This window comes from Onychomys torridus, chromosome 13 (assembly GCF_903995425.1).
Source record: "Onychomys torridus chromosome 13, mOncTor1.1, whole genome shotgun sequence".
Lineage (NCBI taxonomy): Eukaryota > Metazoa > Chordata > Mammalia > Rodentia > Cricetidae > Onychomys > Onychomys torridus.
Window position 1 is genome coordinate 68,515,040 of NC_050455.1, and position 14,394 is coordinate 68,529,433.

At 45.2% G+C, this 14,394-nt stretch overlaps 1 protein-coding gene across 2 annotated transcripts; it reads right to left on the reverse strand.

Annotated features, from left to right (window-relative positions):
* Window positions 1-1,367: 1,367 nt before the first annotated feature.
* On the reverse strand, window positions 1,368-13,425 carry Hsbp1l1 (heat shock factor binding protein 1 like 1). Of its 2 annotated transcripts, XM_036204258.1 has the most exons (5): window positions 13,233-13,425; window positions 8,144-8,363; window positions 6,736-6,802; window positions 5,153-5,247; window positions 1,368-1,497 (listed from the first exon to the last, which is right to left on the reverse strand). In XM_036204258.1, exons 2-5 carry the CDS (start codon window positions 8,192-8,194, stop codon window positions 1,492-1,494), a joined length of 219 nt encoding a protein of 72 aa, XP_036060151.1. In that variant the 5' UTR covers window positions 8,195-8,363; window positions 13,233-13,425; the 3' UTR covers window positions 1,368-1,491. The 2 variants fall into 2 exon arrangements, with proteins under 2 accessions (XP_036060151.1, XP_036060150.1); XM_036204257.1 differs by lacking the exon at window positions 13,233-13,425 and having other exon boundaries at window positions 8,144-8,470.
* Between the last annotated feature and the right edge of the window lie 969 nt (window positions 13,426-14,394).

A 14,394-nucleotide genomic window follows, 5' to 3' on the forward strand; every position in this document is an offset into this window, starting at 1 on the left:
CTAGCAAATTATCTATCCTTCAGTGATTCCTTAGTGGGGTGAGGTTAACCTCAAGGCACAGGAAAACTCTCTTTGGAAGAAAAGCATCTGCCCCAAGGTGAGGGATGAAGGACAGTCTGGTTGCTATGGAACAGGGTTCTGAGGCCAAGCTTGCTGCTAGTTCCCATGTGTTGACTTGGCTGCACTCTGGGGTCTTCATTTTGTAGAGCAGTTGCTGCAGAGTTTGCTTAGCCTGGTTATATGATATTGAGTCTTGAAGGCACGCGTGACTAGCAGGAGGGAGCTAGACTAGCTACGGAAAAGCAGATACATATGGGGCTATAGACATGGCTCAGTGGCTTAAGAGCACCAGATGCTCTTCCTGAGGACCTGGATTGGTTCCCAGCACCCACATGGCAGCTAGCAACCATCTTTAACTCGAGTTCCATAGGACTCGATGCTCTCTTCTGGCCTTTGGCAAACACTGCATACATACGATGCACAAACAGACATGTAAGTAAAACATCCATACACATAAAAAAAAAAATCTCAAAAAAATGTTAACAGGCTCATATGCTTAGAAGAACACAGTATTGATTAAAAAGAAAATAAAAATAGTAAAAGCAGCTGCAAAGAAGAATATGAAATCAGGTGAGTAAGAGGGGAGAGGAAGGACGTGAGAGGAGTAAGGGGAAGGGGAAATATGATAAAATACATTGTTAAGAGAGGCTGGAGAGATGGCTCAGAGGTTAAGAGCACTGACTACTCTTCCAAAGGTCCTGAGTTCAATTCCCAGCACCCACATGGTGGCTCACAACCATCTGTAATGAGATCTGGCGCCCTCTTCTGGCCTGCAGGGATATGTGCAGACAGAACACTGCATACATAATAAATAAATAAATAAATCTTTAAAAAAAAAGAAAGAACACTGGCTGCTCTTCCACCATCAACCACAAGGTGGCTCACAACCATCTGTAATGTGATCTGGTGCCCTCTTCTGGACTGCAGTCATACATGCTGTATACATAATAAATACATAAATCTTTTTTAAAAATTCTTAAAAAATATATTGTAAGAAAAATAAAAAATTAATAAAAAATAAAAATAACTAAAAGCCACTATAGCAGATGACTGATTTTTTTAAAACCAATGTAGAATTTTAATTTGGAAAATATGTCAACTAATATAATGGATATTTTATTTCGATTATTTACAAATATGCATTGAGAAATATTTTGTCATTATTTACAAGTCTCATTTTTGGTAAATAAGTCACCTTCTATTTTATTGCTTTTGTTTCAGTTTTTTGCTTAAACAAATTTTACTTTTTAATGGGTTAGCATATAGCTCAGTGGTAGCCACTCACCTATTACATTTTAGGCCCTGGGTTTGATTTCAAGTTTCCAAAAAAAAAAAAAAAATTAAAAACCGAACATCAAAATTCATACTGCATAGATTATTCAAACAGTATAGATTCCATTTTAGCAATTTCATGTGACTTGTTTAACATCTTCAGGTCTGAAAGAGAATTTTGAAAGAGATTAGTTTACTTACATGGTTTTATATACAGATTCATTAATATTCAGTTACATAAGTTCAAGAGTAGTTTTCAATAAAATTCCATAACTACTAGTAATTGTTAAACATTTATATATAGGCAAAATTCAGTATAGAGAAATACTTAAATGATAGATGTTCCCTTTCTTTGGATAAGAGTCAGTGTGGATCCAGAATTCAGACTGAATGAACAGTATGCACTCCACCGGCATCAGAACCACAGCACGGAGCCTGTCACTGGGATTAACCACCCCCAACTCATTGTCCTCTCGTGTGTAGGGGGCAGGAACTTTCTAGGCAAAATTCTGCATTTAATGCATGCTGGAAAAGATTGTACAGTTTAGGAGCACAGATAAAATCCTACCCCATCAAATGTAAGAGTTTTTAGTAAGGGTATGGGGCTGTCTCCCCAATGGGAGAACAAGTGTAGGGTTTGCAGTGAAACTCCCAGCCAAGAGCAAGCATGCCTGGTGGTGGACAGGTCCCAACAGAGGAAGGAGTTGGCAGGGGAAAGAATGAGCCAGGCATGATGGTCGGGAGAATCTTTCAGCTTGACTCAATAGCAGCCAGGGTGCTTTTTTATTTATACAAAATTTAGTAAGCAGGGATAGATTTATATTGTTTCAAAAACATAGATCTTATCATTTTTGTTTTTGGACATGTGTTTCACTTTTCCTTGTTCATCTTTTAGTCATCATTGGTAAATTATGACAGATTTAGCATTTGTAATCATTTTCCCTCAAGTTTTGACATCATTGATAAACTAAGTTATCATTTTTACTCATTAACCCAGAACCCAATTTTTAAGAATCTAGATGCACATGTCAGCCTGTTCTCAGGCTGCTAGCTTTGATTGCTTCAAGGATGCTAGACTAAAACAAAATCTTCAAGTCAGCCTGCGTGTATTGTTATGTCCCAAGCAGTATATTATTAACTCTTTTTTAAAAAATAATTTATTTGTATTTTATGTACATTGATTTTTGCCTACATATATGTCTGTGTGAGGGTGTTGAATCCCCTGGAGCAGAAATTACAGATAGTTTTGAGCTGCCATGTGGGTGCTGGGAATTGAACCCAGGTCCTCTGGAAGAGCAGCCAGTGCTCTTAATCTCTGAGCCATCTCTCCAGCCCCTTATTAACTTTTTTTTTTGGTTTGTTTTTCTCCCCGACTTTTTTTTTTTTCCATGACAGGGTTTCTCTGTAGCTTTGGAGCCTGTCCTGGACTAGCTCTGTTGACCAGGCTGGCCTCGAACTCACAGAGATCCACCTGCCTCTGCCTCCTGAGTGCTGGGATTACAGGCGTGTGCCACCACCGCCGGCTCCCTTATTAACTCTTAAATGTCAGAGTGCCCAAGAAAAATCCCCAGGCCAAAGCTGCTGCAGTTATTATTCAAATTCTGCCGTGGTAACTTCAGCTAATCTAACTTTGTTGCTGTACATGTCACATAAATGCCTGAGTGGTTAGTGGGAAGAGGCTTACAATCTGATCTGCAGCCATCTCCTCTAGCCCATCGAATCTTGTTAACCTTTTTAAGTTTACTTTGTTTTGACTATCTCGTCCTGAGTAAGACGGAAGTTTCAAAAATGTCTCATAGCCTAGTAAAGAGACCCCTGGCTTCTTTATGTGTCACAACCTCCAAAGCATAAGACCTTCAAGTAGATAAGAATATCTCCCTAAAAGCGGGAGGGGTAGCATGTTCAGGACTTTCCTGGGGAAGCTTAGAAGCAATACTCCTGGGAGAAGGTATAAATGATTCATAAGGAATTGTCCATCAGTCTAATATCCCCAACTTGTACAAGTATGCAGCAGGTGGAGATGAAAACCAAAGGTGGCATGGTGGCCATCATGCGGCTCAGCTCTGCTGGATCTTTGTCGAGCAGCCGGCTGGCTTTATGACTTTTGCCGTTCCCATCAGATATGGCTGTGCCACAAGCACAAATTGGTACAAGCATTCTGATTACTTCCTCTTTCTAAAAGGTCTTTGTAAAACCTGAAAGGTCTTGAGGGCTTTTAAATAGCTAGCTGGCCTCAGCCACGTTGCCTTTCGTGACTGTGTGCACTAAGGAAGCAAAATGTTGACAATTAAACACTCAATTGGACATCTAAGCCTACATCTAGTTGGTTTTTTAACCCATTGGATGCAGAAGTCAGAGCTTGGGAAGTTCACCCTGCAGAGTGACTACCAGGGTAGCACTCAAGCCAGTGTATCAGAGAATCCAGGCCTGCCTGTTCCCGCTGACGCCCTATTGCCCTGGATTTAAAAGATGAGGATTTGATGGTGGGAGGGTGGAAGGTTTGGAGTCCACAGTGCCTGGAGGCACCTGGGTGAACGAGACATGTCTGGTAGTACTTTTGTAGGAATAGTTGCACGTTTTGCCTTCAGTCAGACATTTTATTTTTATTTTGTCATTTTGAGTTTGGGGGATGGGATCTCCCCTATGCTTGTTTCTCCAGTGTTTTGAAGCTACTGATTTGGATATTCATACATCACTGATAGGTGACCTAGCTCTGATTTAGCTGGATAAGGAGGGGTAATTTACCATAAATTGACTGTGAGACAGAAGTAAACAAAGGTATCTAAATTGTTCGATGTCTGTGTGGGGGCAGCAGTTGAAGGGCGGGGTGGGGGAGGTGTGGGGGAGAAGAAAGTAGAATGTCATATGTGTATAATAATGCCATAATGGGGCCAGTGAGATGACTCAGGGGTGTGAGTACTTGCCACTAAGTTTGATGACCTGAGTTGGATGGATTCCTAGTAGACTCATGATAGAAGAGAGGCCGCTTCTACATGTTGTCTGTCCTCTGATCTCCACATACTTGCCATGGCACATGTGTAATCACATACATGCATGTGCACATACATATATATACACACACACACTAGATATAAAGATGAAATAAAAATTCCACAATGAAACCCATTTTTATGCTAACATAAAAACACTCATTGAAACCATGTATATATTCAGAACACCAAGTCATATCATGCCTAAGTATTTTATAAAATCATCTATCTTCATGTATGTCACATGGCCATACACACAGTCTAAGATTTGAAACAGCACTTATTTGCTCCTCAAGAATAAAATTCCTTAGAAAGGGAATGCTTCCATGGCAGAGACTGAATGTCATCCTCCAAGCTGCTATTGGGATGTGTTAAGAGACAGAGTTTCTCTGTGTAGCTCTGGCTGTCCTGGGTTTTGCTCTATAGACCAGGTTGGCCTTGAACTCACAGAGATCCACCTGCCTCTGCCTCATGAGTGCTGGGATTAAAGATGTGCACCGCCATGCCTGGCTGCATCTGTCTTCTTCAAATGATCAAACAAATATATTATCTCAGACAGGAATCCCAGCCTTTCATTGTAATTTGTGTTATGGCTATAAACTGACTTAAGGAGTAAGGGTGAGAAATACTTTAATAAAATCTGATTTTCAAGTGATCACTTCCACCTGGAATATGCACTTTGAAGGCATGATGACCATGTTTTAGTTGTAAATCAGCACGTGGAAGCATCTCTCAGTAGTACATGTTTTCATGTAACACATTGACAGTAATTCACATAGTGGTGAAAGAAGTCAAGATACCCAAAGGCTATGTCTTAACCAAGCCCTTACTGTTTGTTCTTTGATAGAATTCTCGATTCCAGCTTGAACCATTAGGTCATCAACGTTTTTCTGTAAGTCCTCGATGCGACTTCCCATTTCTTCCAGTACAATGTCAAGGAGAATGGCACATGCGGTCCAGTTAGCCTGACTCATGGATGGCTCCCTCCTTAACCTGCCCTTGCTCTGCACAGGTCCCTCGGCATGTGTGAGAGCAGCTTTCAGTGAGGAAGTCAGGCTGTCCAAAGTCAGTGTCATTACACTTTCCTCAGCTTTTCTTAGCACATGGTATTTTACTACCTTCAGCGGTGGACTACGTTTGAAAACAGCCCCCTGCCCCGGACTTGTTCATAGCTTGAGGACTTGAGTTTGGTAAGCTTTAGCCAAACTCTAAGTGTAACTATGAAGGGAATTAGTTCTTTTTAAAACAAACTTCTTAGTGGTTTATTTTAAGTACTTTGTGTGTGTGTGTGTGTGTGTGTGTGTGTGTGTGTGTGTGTGTGTGTGTGTAAATGACATGGGTTTGAAGGTCAGGGGAGAACTTTCTGGAGGTAGTTCTCTCTTTTCAGGATGGACCTCATGGATGGAAATAAGGCTTGGCAGCAAGTGCTCTTCCAGGCTGAGTCATTTCAATGACCCACTTCACTTGATTTATTATTTAAGATTGATTTATTTGTGTTTTATATTTATGTATAAGTGTTTTGCCTGAATGTATGTATGTTCACCACAGACATGCCTGGTGCCTGAGGAGACCAGAAAGAAGTGTAAGACCCCCTGAAATTGGAGTTACAGATGGTTGAGCGCCACTGTATAGGTGCTGGGAACCAAACCTGGGTCCTCTGCAAGAGCAGCACATGTTTTTAACGGATGAGCCATCTCTTTATCTCCTTAATATAATTTTTTAAAGTGAATTTAATCATGTAAAAAAAAAAACCCTTAGATTGGGCATGTCTTAGAGCAGATGTTAACCTAGATTTACACAAACTGTAAATACTTCTATTTCATTTTTAAATTTTATAAAACAATTGTATTCCAATGAACTCACAAGCAGAACCATCACAGAATCAGTTTAAACAAGTCACTCAGACACTCGCCAAATCCCAACTGGCCATTCTAAATATATAGATGTTCACTAACATGTGGAGTTGGGACTGAACATTCAATTCTAACTGATTTCATTCTTCAGAGACAAAACACTGCCTGGCTTGTTCCAATCAAATGGAAGGAATGTCCTAGGAATGGCTCCTTGCCGGAGACCATTAACACTGCTCTCTCAGGTTCCCCATTGCTGCGGAGTCTGCGCTACAGACCAGACTGGCTCAATTAGGCTTGCCAGGCAGCCCCTTAGCCAGAGTTGTGCATCTGTTCTCTGAGCTCTCTACTGGCCATTCAAATACCCTGCATTGCCAGCCAGTCAGGAAGCAGAGCCTGTGACAAGCAAATAATATTTAATACAGCCCGATGCCACACAGAAGCACACATGTAAACTCTGGGAAACCATGTGTAAGCAATCAGACACCACTATCAGAGAACAAGACGCTGCAATGAGACCACCCAAAGGCTTCACAGTGTTTAGTAAGACCAGGAAAGGATATTTCTGCTGTTTAACGTTGTAGTCAGGGCTCGGAAGTGGTCTTCAAGCTCTTGAAGTAGATTTTGTGCCTGAAAACGAACCTTAGGTAACTGAATAAGGTATTTGTTTTGTTTTGTTTTTGTTGTTTTTTTGAGACAGGGTTTCTCAGTATAGTTATGGTGCCTGTCCTGGATCTTACTCTGTAGATCAGGCTGGCCTTAAACTCACAGAGATCCACCTGGCTCTGCCTCCTGAGTACACCACCACCACCCAGCTGAATAAGGTATTTATTATTAGTGTAGCACATTGTAAATATCATGGAGTACCTGAACATACATGCCCATTGATTTTTGTTTTGGTTTGTTTTCTGTTGTTTGAGACAGGGCCTCTCTACATATTCCTGACTCGGCTGGAACTCTATGGACCCTGCTGGCCTCCAGTGTTCAGTGATCTTCTGCCTCGCAGTGTTGGGAATGTAAGTTATTTCCCACAGTGCAGGGCACTTGTTTTGTCTTTTGAGGCCAGGTCTGTTTATGTACCTCAGGCTGACCTAGAACTCAGATCCTCCTGCCTCAGCTCTCCAGCCTTGGGATTACAGGCCTCTGCCCATCATGAGCACTATGATGGAAATGATCTAAAGCATGAGAGCGGAGGTATAAGTCGTCTCACTGTAGATGTTAACACGGGAATCATTCAGTCCAGGGTGAATCAAAGGCCAGTGGGCCCTTTGTGCTTTGGCCGTTTAATAGTGTACGGCACAACGCGTACAGAAATGCTACAGTGGTGACAGCCAGGTTTTAGGTTTGTTTGATGCTTTAAAGTGCACACATCCTGGGTGAGTCTACCTTGTGTGATTCCCTGTCCCAACACCTTTGGTGCCCATCCCACCAACAGAACTGCAGGTCCTGGCCCCTGGACCCTGCGTTTTCCTGTGTAGGTTGGTTCTCTATCGCAGGTGGCCTTTCAGAACGATGTAGATGAAGTGGACTCTAGCAGATTCTTCGTTGAAATAGGACGAACGTAAGGATCCCTCAGGGAGAGAGACTTGCTTTGGCAGTAGCCAGAGAAGACACCAGAGCGGAAAGGAATGGGGAGGGGCTTGGGCTTGAGGCGGAGCCTTTAGGAGGGAAAGGAAAGGTGGTGGGACCTGGGTCATTGGGACGGGACCTGGAGGAAGGGAAAAGGACTCTGTGAAGGCTAGGGACGTAGGACAGGAGTGAAGTGGGGGAGGGGAGAGACTGAGCACCGTGCGGGACAAGGATCCGGGCTCTATAGGAACAAGTTTCATCCCCAGCTGCCCAGCGTCCGCCATCTACCTCTTTGGCTCACGACTTCGGTTCCCCAGACCCCTTAAGGCTATGGCCTCGATCCCTTCCAGTACCCAAGTCCGTGACCTCAGTCCACAGAGCGCTAGGGCACGCGTCACTCACCGCGTTCTGCAGTATGTCCCCGCAAGGAACTTCCGGCGCCCGGGCGTCCATCTGTACCGGCGTAGCAGTCTGGGGTCCTGGGTCTTGGGTAGACCCAGCGGGTGTCACGCTTTGGGCTGAGCACTGGCAAACCCGAGAGAGCGCGGGGGCAGGTGCGGACCGGACCAGCAGCCGGCCAATCCGGCTTTGCTGCGTGTTCTCATCCTTCAGAGGAGGTGACCTGGGAGGAACTCTGTGGGTACTTATTTATTCTTGTTACTGTGCTACAGTAAACACGACAGGATAGTGAGCACCCTAGCCACTTCCGAATGCACAGTGCAATGCATAACACACCCACTCTGCCCCTCTATCTCCAAACCTTCTGGTCTCACACTCAGTACCCATCAAACAGCAAGTGACCCTCCCCTCTTGCTCTTCCGATCTCACACCCTGCTGGCTTCTGTCTAGGTGCAAACTTTCATATGATGTGCTGCCTCTTACTGGGGACCCCACAGCTGCCAGCAGCCGATGGCACACCACACCGAACAACTGAATCTGTTGCTGCAAATCTGTCATTTCTGAAGATCTAAAGATGTCAGCTTCAGAGCTGAATGGCTTCACTTATGCTCAAGTCTGATTTCACTCTGGGTCTGGAAACAAGATCTCAGAACCCCTTTTCTTTTTTAGGTCTGAGTTGTGGTCACCTTGTGGGTGACTTCCCAGGGCCATGCTTTTTTATCAGTTGCCCGTATTGTTTTCACGTTTGCACTCCTTGGGCTGAAGGTAAGAAGGATGAGCAGATTGTGTTTATTTAGGCCACCTCAATACTCTAGAGCTTAGCGCAGAGCTAACACATGGATGCCGGGGTGGGGTGTTGCGTATGTTTGAATCGATGGGGGCAGTGCAGTGTGGCTGAAGAGATGGTTCATTGGTGAAGGGCACTTGCTGCTTTTCCAAGGGCTAGGGTTTGGTTCCCAGAGTACCACGTGGCTGCTCAACGGTTTGTAACTCCAGTTCCAGGAGATCTAATGCCCTCTCCTGGCCACCACAGGCATTGCATGTACACGGTGTGCTTACAGACATGAAGAGAAAACAACCCTTCACATAAAAGTAAATAAAACTTTGAAACTCAAATAGAACATGGCCTTACAGGCAAAGGCAGCCAACACCATTGATCATCAGCACCCACGATGAGCCCCTGCTCCACATCCATGGGGATACCAGGGGGAATGCAGCCCCTTAGGAAAATACAGGAAACAGGGTTCACCACATAACTACATTCCACTCCTAGATGTGTGCAAGACACAGCAACACACACCCACACAGAAACATGCACACCTTTTACAGAAGTACTCACTCACCACAAGAGTCAAGGAGGAAATAACCTGATGGGCAAGCAGATGAGGTATGTGCACACACGAATACCATTCCACAACCAAAGGAGTGTAATGCTGGTACACACTACATGAACTTTAAAAACATCAAAGGTCCCCTATTAAACCACTCCATTATAAGAAACACCAGTAACTGACTGAGAATATCGCAGAGACAGTACCTTACTGGTTGCTACAGTGTGAGGAGGGAGAGGGCGAGAAGCTGCCCCATAGGTAATGGGTTCCTTCTTGAGGGACAAATTTCCTGACATTAGATTGCAATAGTGGCTACACGATTTGTGTATATACTAAAAACCATTGGATTACTTATTTAAGTGAATTTCATAGTATGTGAATTATATATCAATGAATGTGTTTAAATGGTAAGTTTTAAAAATATAGACAGTTTGCCTTTTGGGTCTGTGGTGGTTTGAGCCCCCATAGGCTCATGTGTTTGAATGCTTACTCACCAAAAAGTAGAACTCTTTAAAAGGTTTAGAAGGATTAGGAGGTATGGCCTTATTGGAGGAATAGGTCACTGGGATGTGGGCTTTGAGCTTTCAAAAGCCCATGTCAAGCCCAGTCTCCTTCCTTCCCCCCACAACTTCCCCCCAATTCCCTCCCCCCTCCACCAGCAGATCAGGAAATAGCTCTCAGCTACTTCTCCAGGGCATGTGTGCCACCATGCTCCCCACCATGAGGATAAATGAATAACTCTCTGAAACTATAAGCAAGCCCCCAATGAAATGCTCCTTTTTTATAAGAGCTGCCTTGGCCATGGTGTCTCTTCACAGCGATAGAACACTGACTAAGACAGTGTCCTTTTAAGTCTCTGTCTAATTTTCTTTCTCTGAAAGGGACTGAGACAGAAACTACTGTGACTAGCACAGACTGAACTCTAATAAGAGTAATGTGATGGTCTGAAAGAAAATGGCCCTCAAAGGGCGTGGTGGCTCTATTAGGAGGTGTGGCCTTGTTGGAGTAGGTGTGGCCTTGTTGGAAGAAGTGTGTCGCTTGTGGAGGTGGACTTTGAGGTCTCATACATGCTCAAGCCATGTCCAGTGAGACAGACCATTTTCTGTTGCCTTTGGGTCAAGATGTAAGGACTCTGAGCTCCTTTTCCAGCACCAAAGCTATCTGCGTGCTGCCTTGCTTCCTGCCATGATGATAATGGACTAAGCCTCTGGGCTGCAAATGAGCCTCCTCAATTAAGTATTTCCTTTATAAGGGAGGCAGTGGTTATGGTGTCTCTTCACAGCAAGAGAAACCCTACAACAAGTGGGATGTGTGTGTGAGCTGGCCCTGCTGGGCCCCGAGTCAGCCTGTGTAGCAGCAGCAGCAGCTGGCTTCTCTTTGCAGACAGCTGTAAGGAGATCTGGGGACCTGGAATCTAATCCAGGGTGTTCTATCAGAAGTGCACTAGAGATTCAAAGCCCAGGACTCTGTGGTGGAATTGTGTTCCCCAAAATATTGTGTTCCCTAATAAATTTATCTGGGGTCAGAGAACAGAACAGCCCACTAGATAAAGAGGCCAGAAAATGGTGGCACTCACACCTTTAATCCAAGCATTCCAGAGGCAGAAATCCCTCTGGATCTCTGAGTTCAAGGCCACATTAGAAACAGCCAGGCATGGTGACGTGCCTTTAATCCCAAGAAGTGATGGCAAAAACAGAAAGATAGATAAGGCGTGAGGACCAGAAACTAGAAGCAATTGGCTGATTAAGCTTTTAGGCTTTGAGCAGCACAGTTCAGCTGAGATCCATTCTGGATGAGGACTCAGAGGCTTCCAGCCTAAGGAAACAGGATCACCTGAGGAACTAACAAGGTGAGGTAGTTGTGGCTTGTTCTGCTTCTCTGATCTTCCAGCATTCACCCCAATACCTGGCTCCAGGTTTGATTTTATTAATAAGAACTTTTAAGATTCATGCTACAGGACTCACTAGAGCCACTTGAAGGAGGAAAAGGAGATATTTCTGGAGAGACAAAACCAAGGCTTTGTTTGGCAAATGGTCTTCCAGTTACCTTAAAGACATGAGGCTGTTTCACAATGGTGTCCTCACTCCTTTGGGCCTTCTCAGTTCATAGAACGGTGTTTCTGACATCCCCTGCCAACATAGCCAGCCTCAGGCAGGGCATTGGGCAACTGGTAGACACCATGGAGCCAGATTTGGTTCAATCCAAGCAGTGACAGAGCCTTGGCGTGGCTCAAGCTAATGGATGCACACATCCTCCACACATTTAGCTTTTCACACTACAGACAACATAAGAATAGCAATCAGCAAGCAGGGCCTGGACCACAGAAACCTAGGACCAGATATGCAGACTAGCAGAGGTTATCCCCACCAGCGAGGTCTCTCAGGAGGCTCCCATGTCTGGCCTCGCCTCACTGGATATTTCTGCTCTGTGTCCAGACCAGCCAGAGCAGAGCCAATTGACATCTAGATAAAGTATAGTCCAGTAGGTTATGAAAGCAAAGACCTCCAGGCCCCTCTAGAGACTTGGAGGTCAGGTAGACAACAAGCCTGTTCCAGGGGTTCTGTTGGAGAAAACTTGGGCACACCTCTTAGGAAGCCTGGCAGGCTCCCCAAGACAGGAGTAAGAGCACCCACTGCAGGGGGGGGGAGGGATCTACGATTCCTCTCTAATCTGAAAGTGGGACATACAGGAGGCACAAGCAGAGAGAACCAACTATGGGACCATGAAATATTTCAGAGGAACATTCCAGAAGTGGAGCCATTGCAGAGAGTGGCAATGTCCTTGATGTGGTTGGGATGGAATGGAGACAGTTCTTGGGGTCAAGATCAAGACACAGGGTTAAAGGAATGCATCTTGGTGGTGTTCTTTGTTTTCACTCTTTTGGGGGCCCACCACCCAGCTCCCAAATAAATCACACATGGAGGCTTATTCTTAATTATAAATGCCTGGCCTTAGCTTGGCTGGTTTCTAGCCAGCTTTCCTTAACTTAAACTATCCCATCTATCTTTTGCCTTTGGGCTTTTATCTTTCTCTATTTCTGTATACCTTTCATTCTTTCTTACTCTGTGGCTTGCTGTGTAGCTGGATGGCTGGCTCCTCACGTCCTCCTCCTTTTCTGGCTACTTCTTCCTTCTACCTCTTCCCCCAGATTTTCTCCTTCTATTAATTCTCTCTGCCTGCCAGCCCCACCTATCCTTTCTCCTACCTACCAATTGGCTGTTCAGTTCTTTATTAGCCCATCAGGTGTTTTAGACAGGCACAGTAACACAGCTTCACAGAGTTAAACAAATGTAACATAAAGGAAAGTAATACATGTTAAAACAATATTCCCCAACATCTCAGTCCAACTCTCAACCTCCTTTCCCCCATCACTGAGGAGCCACACACAGAGCCCTGCTTGTGAGCACAGAGAGGAGCCTCCTTGTATTGGGCCAGGATAGAAGCGGGAACCATGCTGCTGGGGCGTACAGGTGGGAGAGGAGGCTCTACCAGCCTGTTCCTCACCGCCATTGCATCTCCAGTTCTGCCTCTCCCCACAGAACATGCACTGCACTTCTTTTTCTCGTCCATTTCTCCACTACATACTTGCTCATCACAGTGGCGCGGCTGCGGTTCTGGCTGTCTTTCCGCCCAGCCCCACCTACCGTTCCTGAAAAATCTCGCTTTCTCACTTGCTTGGTTTAGGACAAATGCGGCTGGAAAACTGCACCAGTGGAGGTGGGAGGAGTTGAGAGGCTGAATTAGAGGCACCCAGTACTTACCTGCTCCGTGAGACAGAGCTGAGGCTACTCCAAAAGCAGGTACATCTAGAGGGGTCTCACATTCTTCTGCGGGACAGTCACCTACCCAGTAAGAACGAAGAGAAGTACAGCTTCTGCTGCACCGTCAACACTGAGCCCTCCCAGACGCCTCTCTGCTATCCAAGTCACAGAGATCCTGCGGTTCTCAGGAAAACAGGCTTCAGACTCAAGTTCCTATTCAAGCAATCGAAGATGCAGACCACTGCACAGAAGCACGTGGAACGAATTCTCAATTAAAAATTGCATTTCATCTGGATAGGTGAGTGCTTCATAGTAAACCAAGGCGGCGGCTGAGGGGGAGGGAGCTGGGGGAGGGATGCCTGCTGGCGTGTCCAGCTGCTGTCAGGTCCTCTGGGCCTCAGCAATGAAGGGTTCTGGTTCTAGGGCCTGGTAATAGGCTATCAGCTGCCTGTGGGCAACTGGATGTTCATTCACACCCATGTATAGCTACCCTGTTGCTGGCATGTTCAGGGGACGCTCATGCAACCTTAAACATGTTTTTGTTTGTTTGTTTGTTTGTTAATTCTTTAAGCATTTTATACAATATAATTTGATCACTTCATTCTCCTCCAGATCCTCTTCCACTTCCCTACCCACCCAATTTCAGGTTCTCTCTCTCTCTCTCCAATGAAGGAAAGAAGGGAGGGAGGGGAGGAGGGAGAGAAGAAGAGGAGAGAGAGAAGGAGGAAGAACTTCCGAAGTCCAGTTCATGGAATGTGGTCAACATGGCAGGGTCGCCCCACTGAAGGAAGCTGACTTTCCCTCACCCCGCCGCTGTCAAGTGGCAAGACCTCCCTGGCAAGGGGTGGGACGTTGTGTCCACTTCTGCTCTCTCTTCTGGGATTTTGTCTGGCTTGGGATTGTGAAGGTCTTGTGCTGTCACAGACTCTCTGAGTTCGTCTGCACATCTGCCCTCCAGTGCCTGGAAAACACGGTTGCCTTGAAGTCATTCATCACATCTAGCCCTCACTATCTTTCCATGCCTTTTTCCACACACATCTCTGAGCCTCGAGGGGAGGGGTAAGATGTGGACAATGCATTTGGGGCTGAACATTTCAAATTCCCTTCTTCTCTGCATGTTGACCAATTGTTGAGTTTCTGTGTAAATGGGCATCTACTGCTA

Bases quoted from the DNA above. Each gene is read 5' to 3' on its own strand.
- Hsbp1l1 (XM_036204258.1), bottom strand. From the start codon at position 8,194: ATGGACGCCCGGGCGCCGGAAGTTCCTTGCGGGGACATACTGCAGAAC. The intron at 6,803-8,143 runs GTGAGTGACGCG...GTTCGTTTTCAG, and splicing joins GGGACATACTGCAGAACGCG to GCACAAAATCTACTTCAAGA. The intron at 5,248-6,735 runs ATATCCTTTCCT...TTGACATTGTAC, and splicing joins TACAACGTTAAACAGCAGAA to TGGAAGAAATGGGAAGTCGC.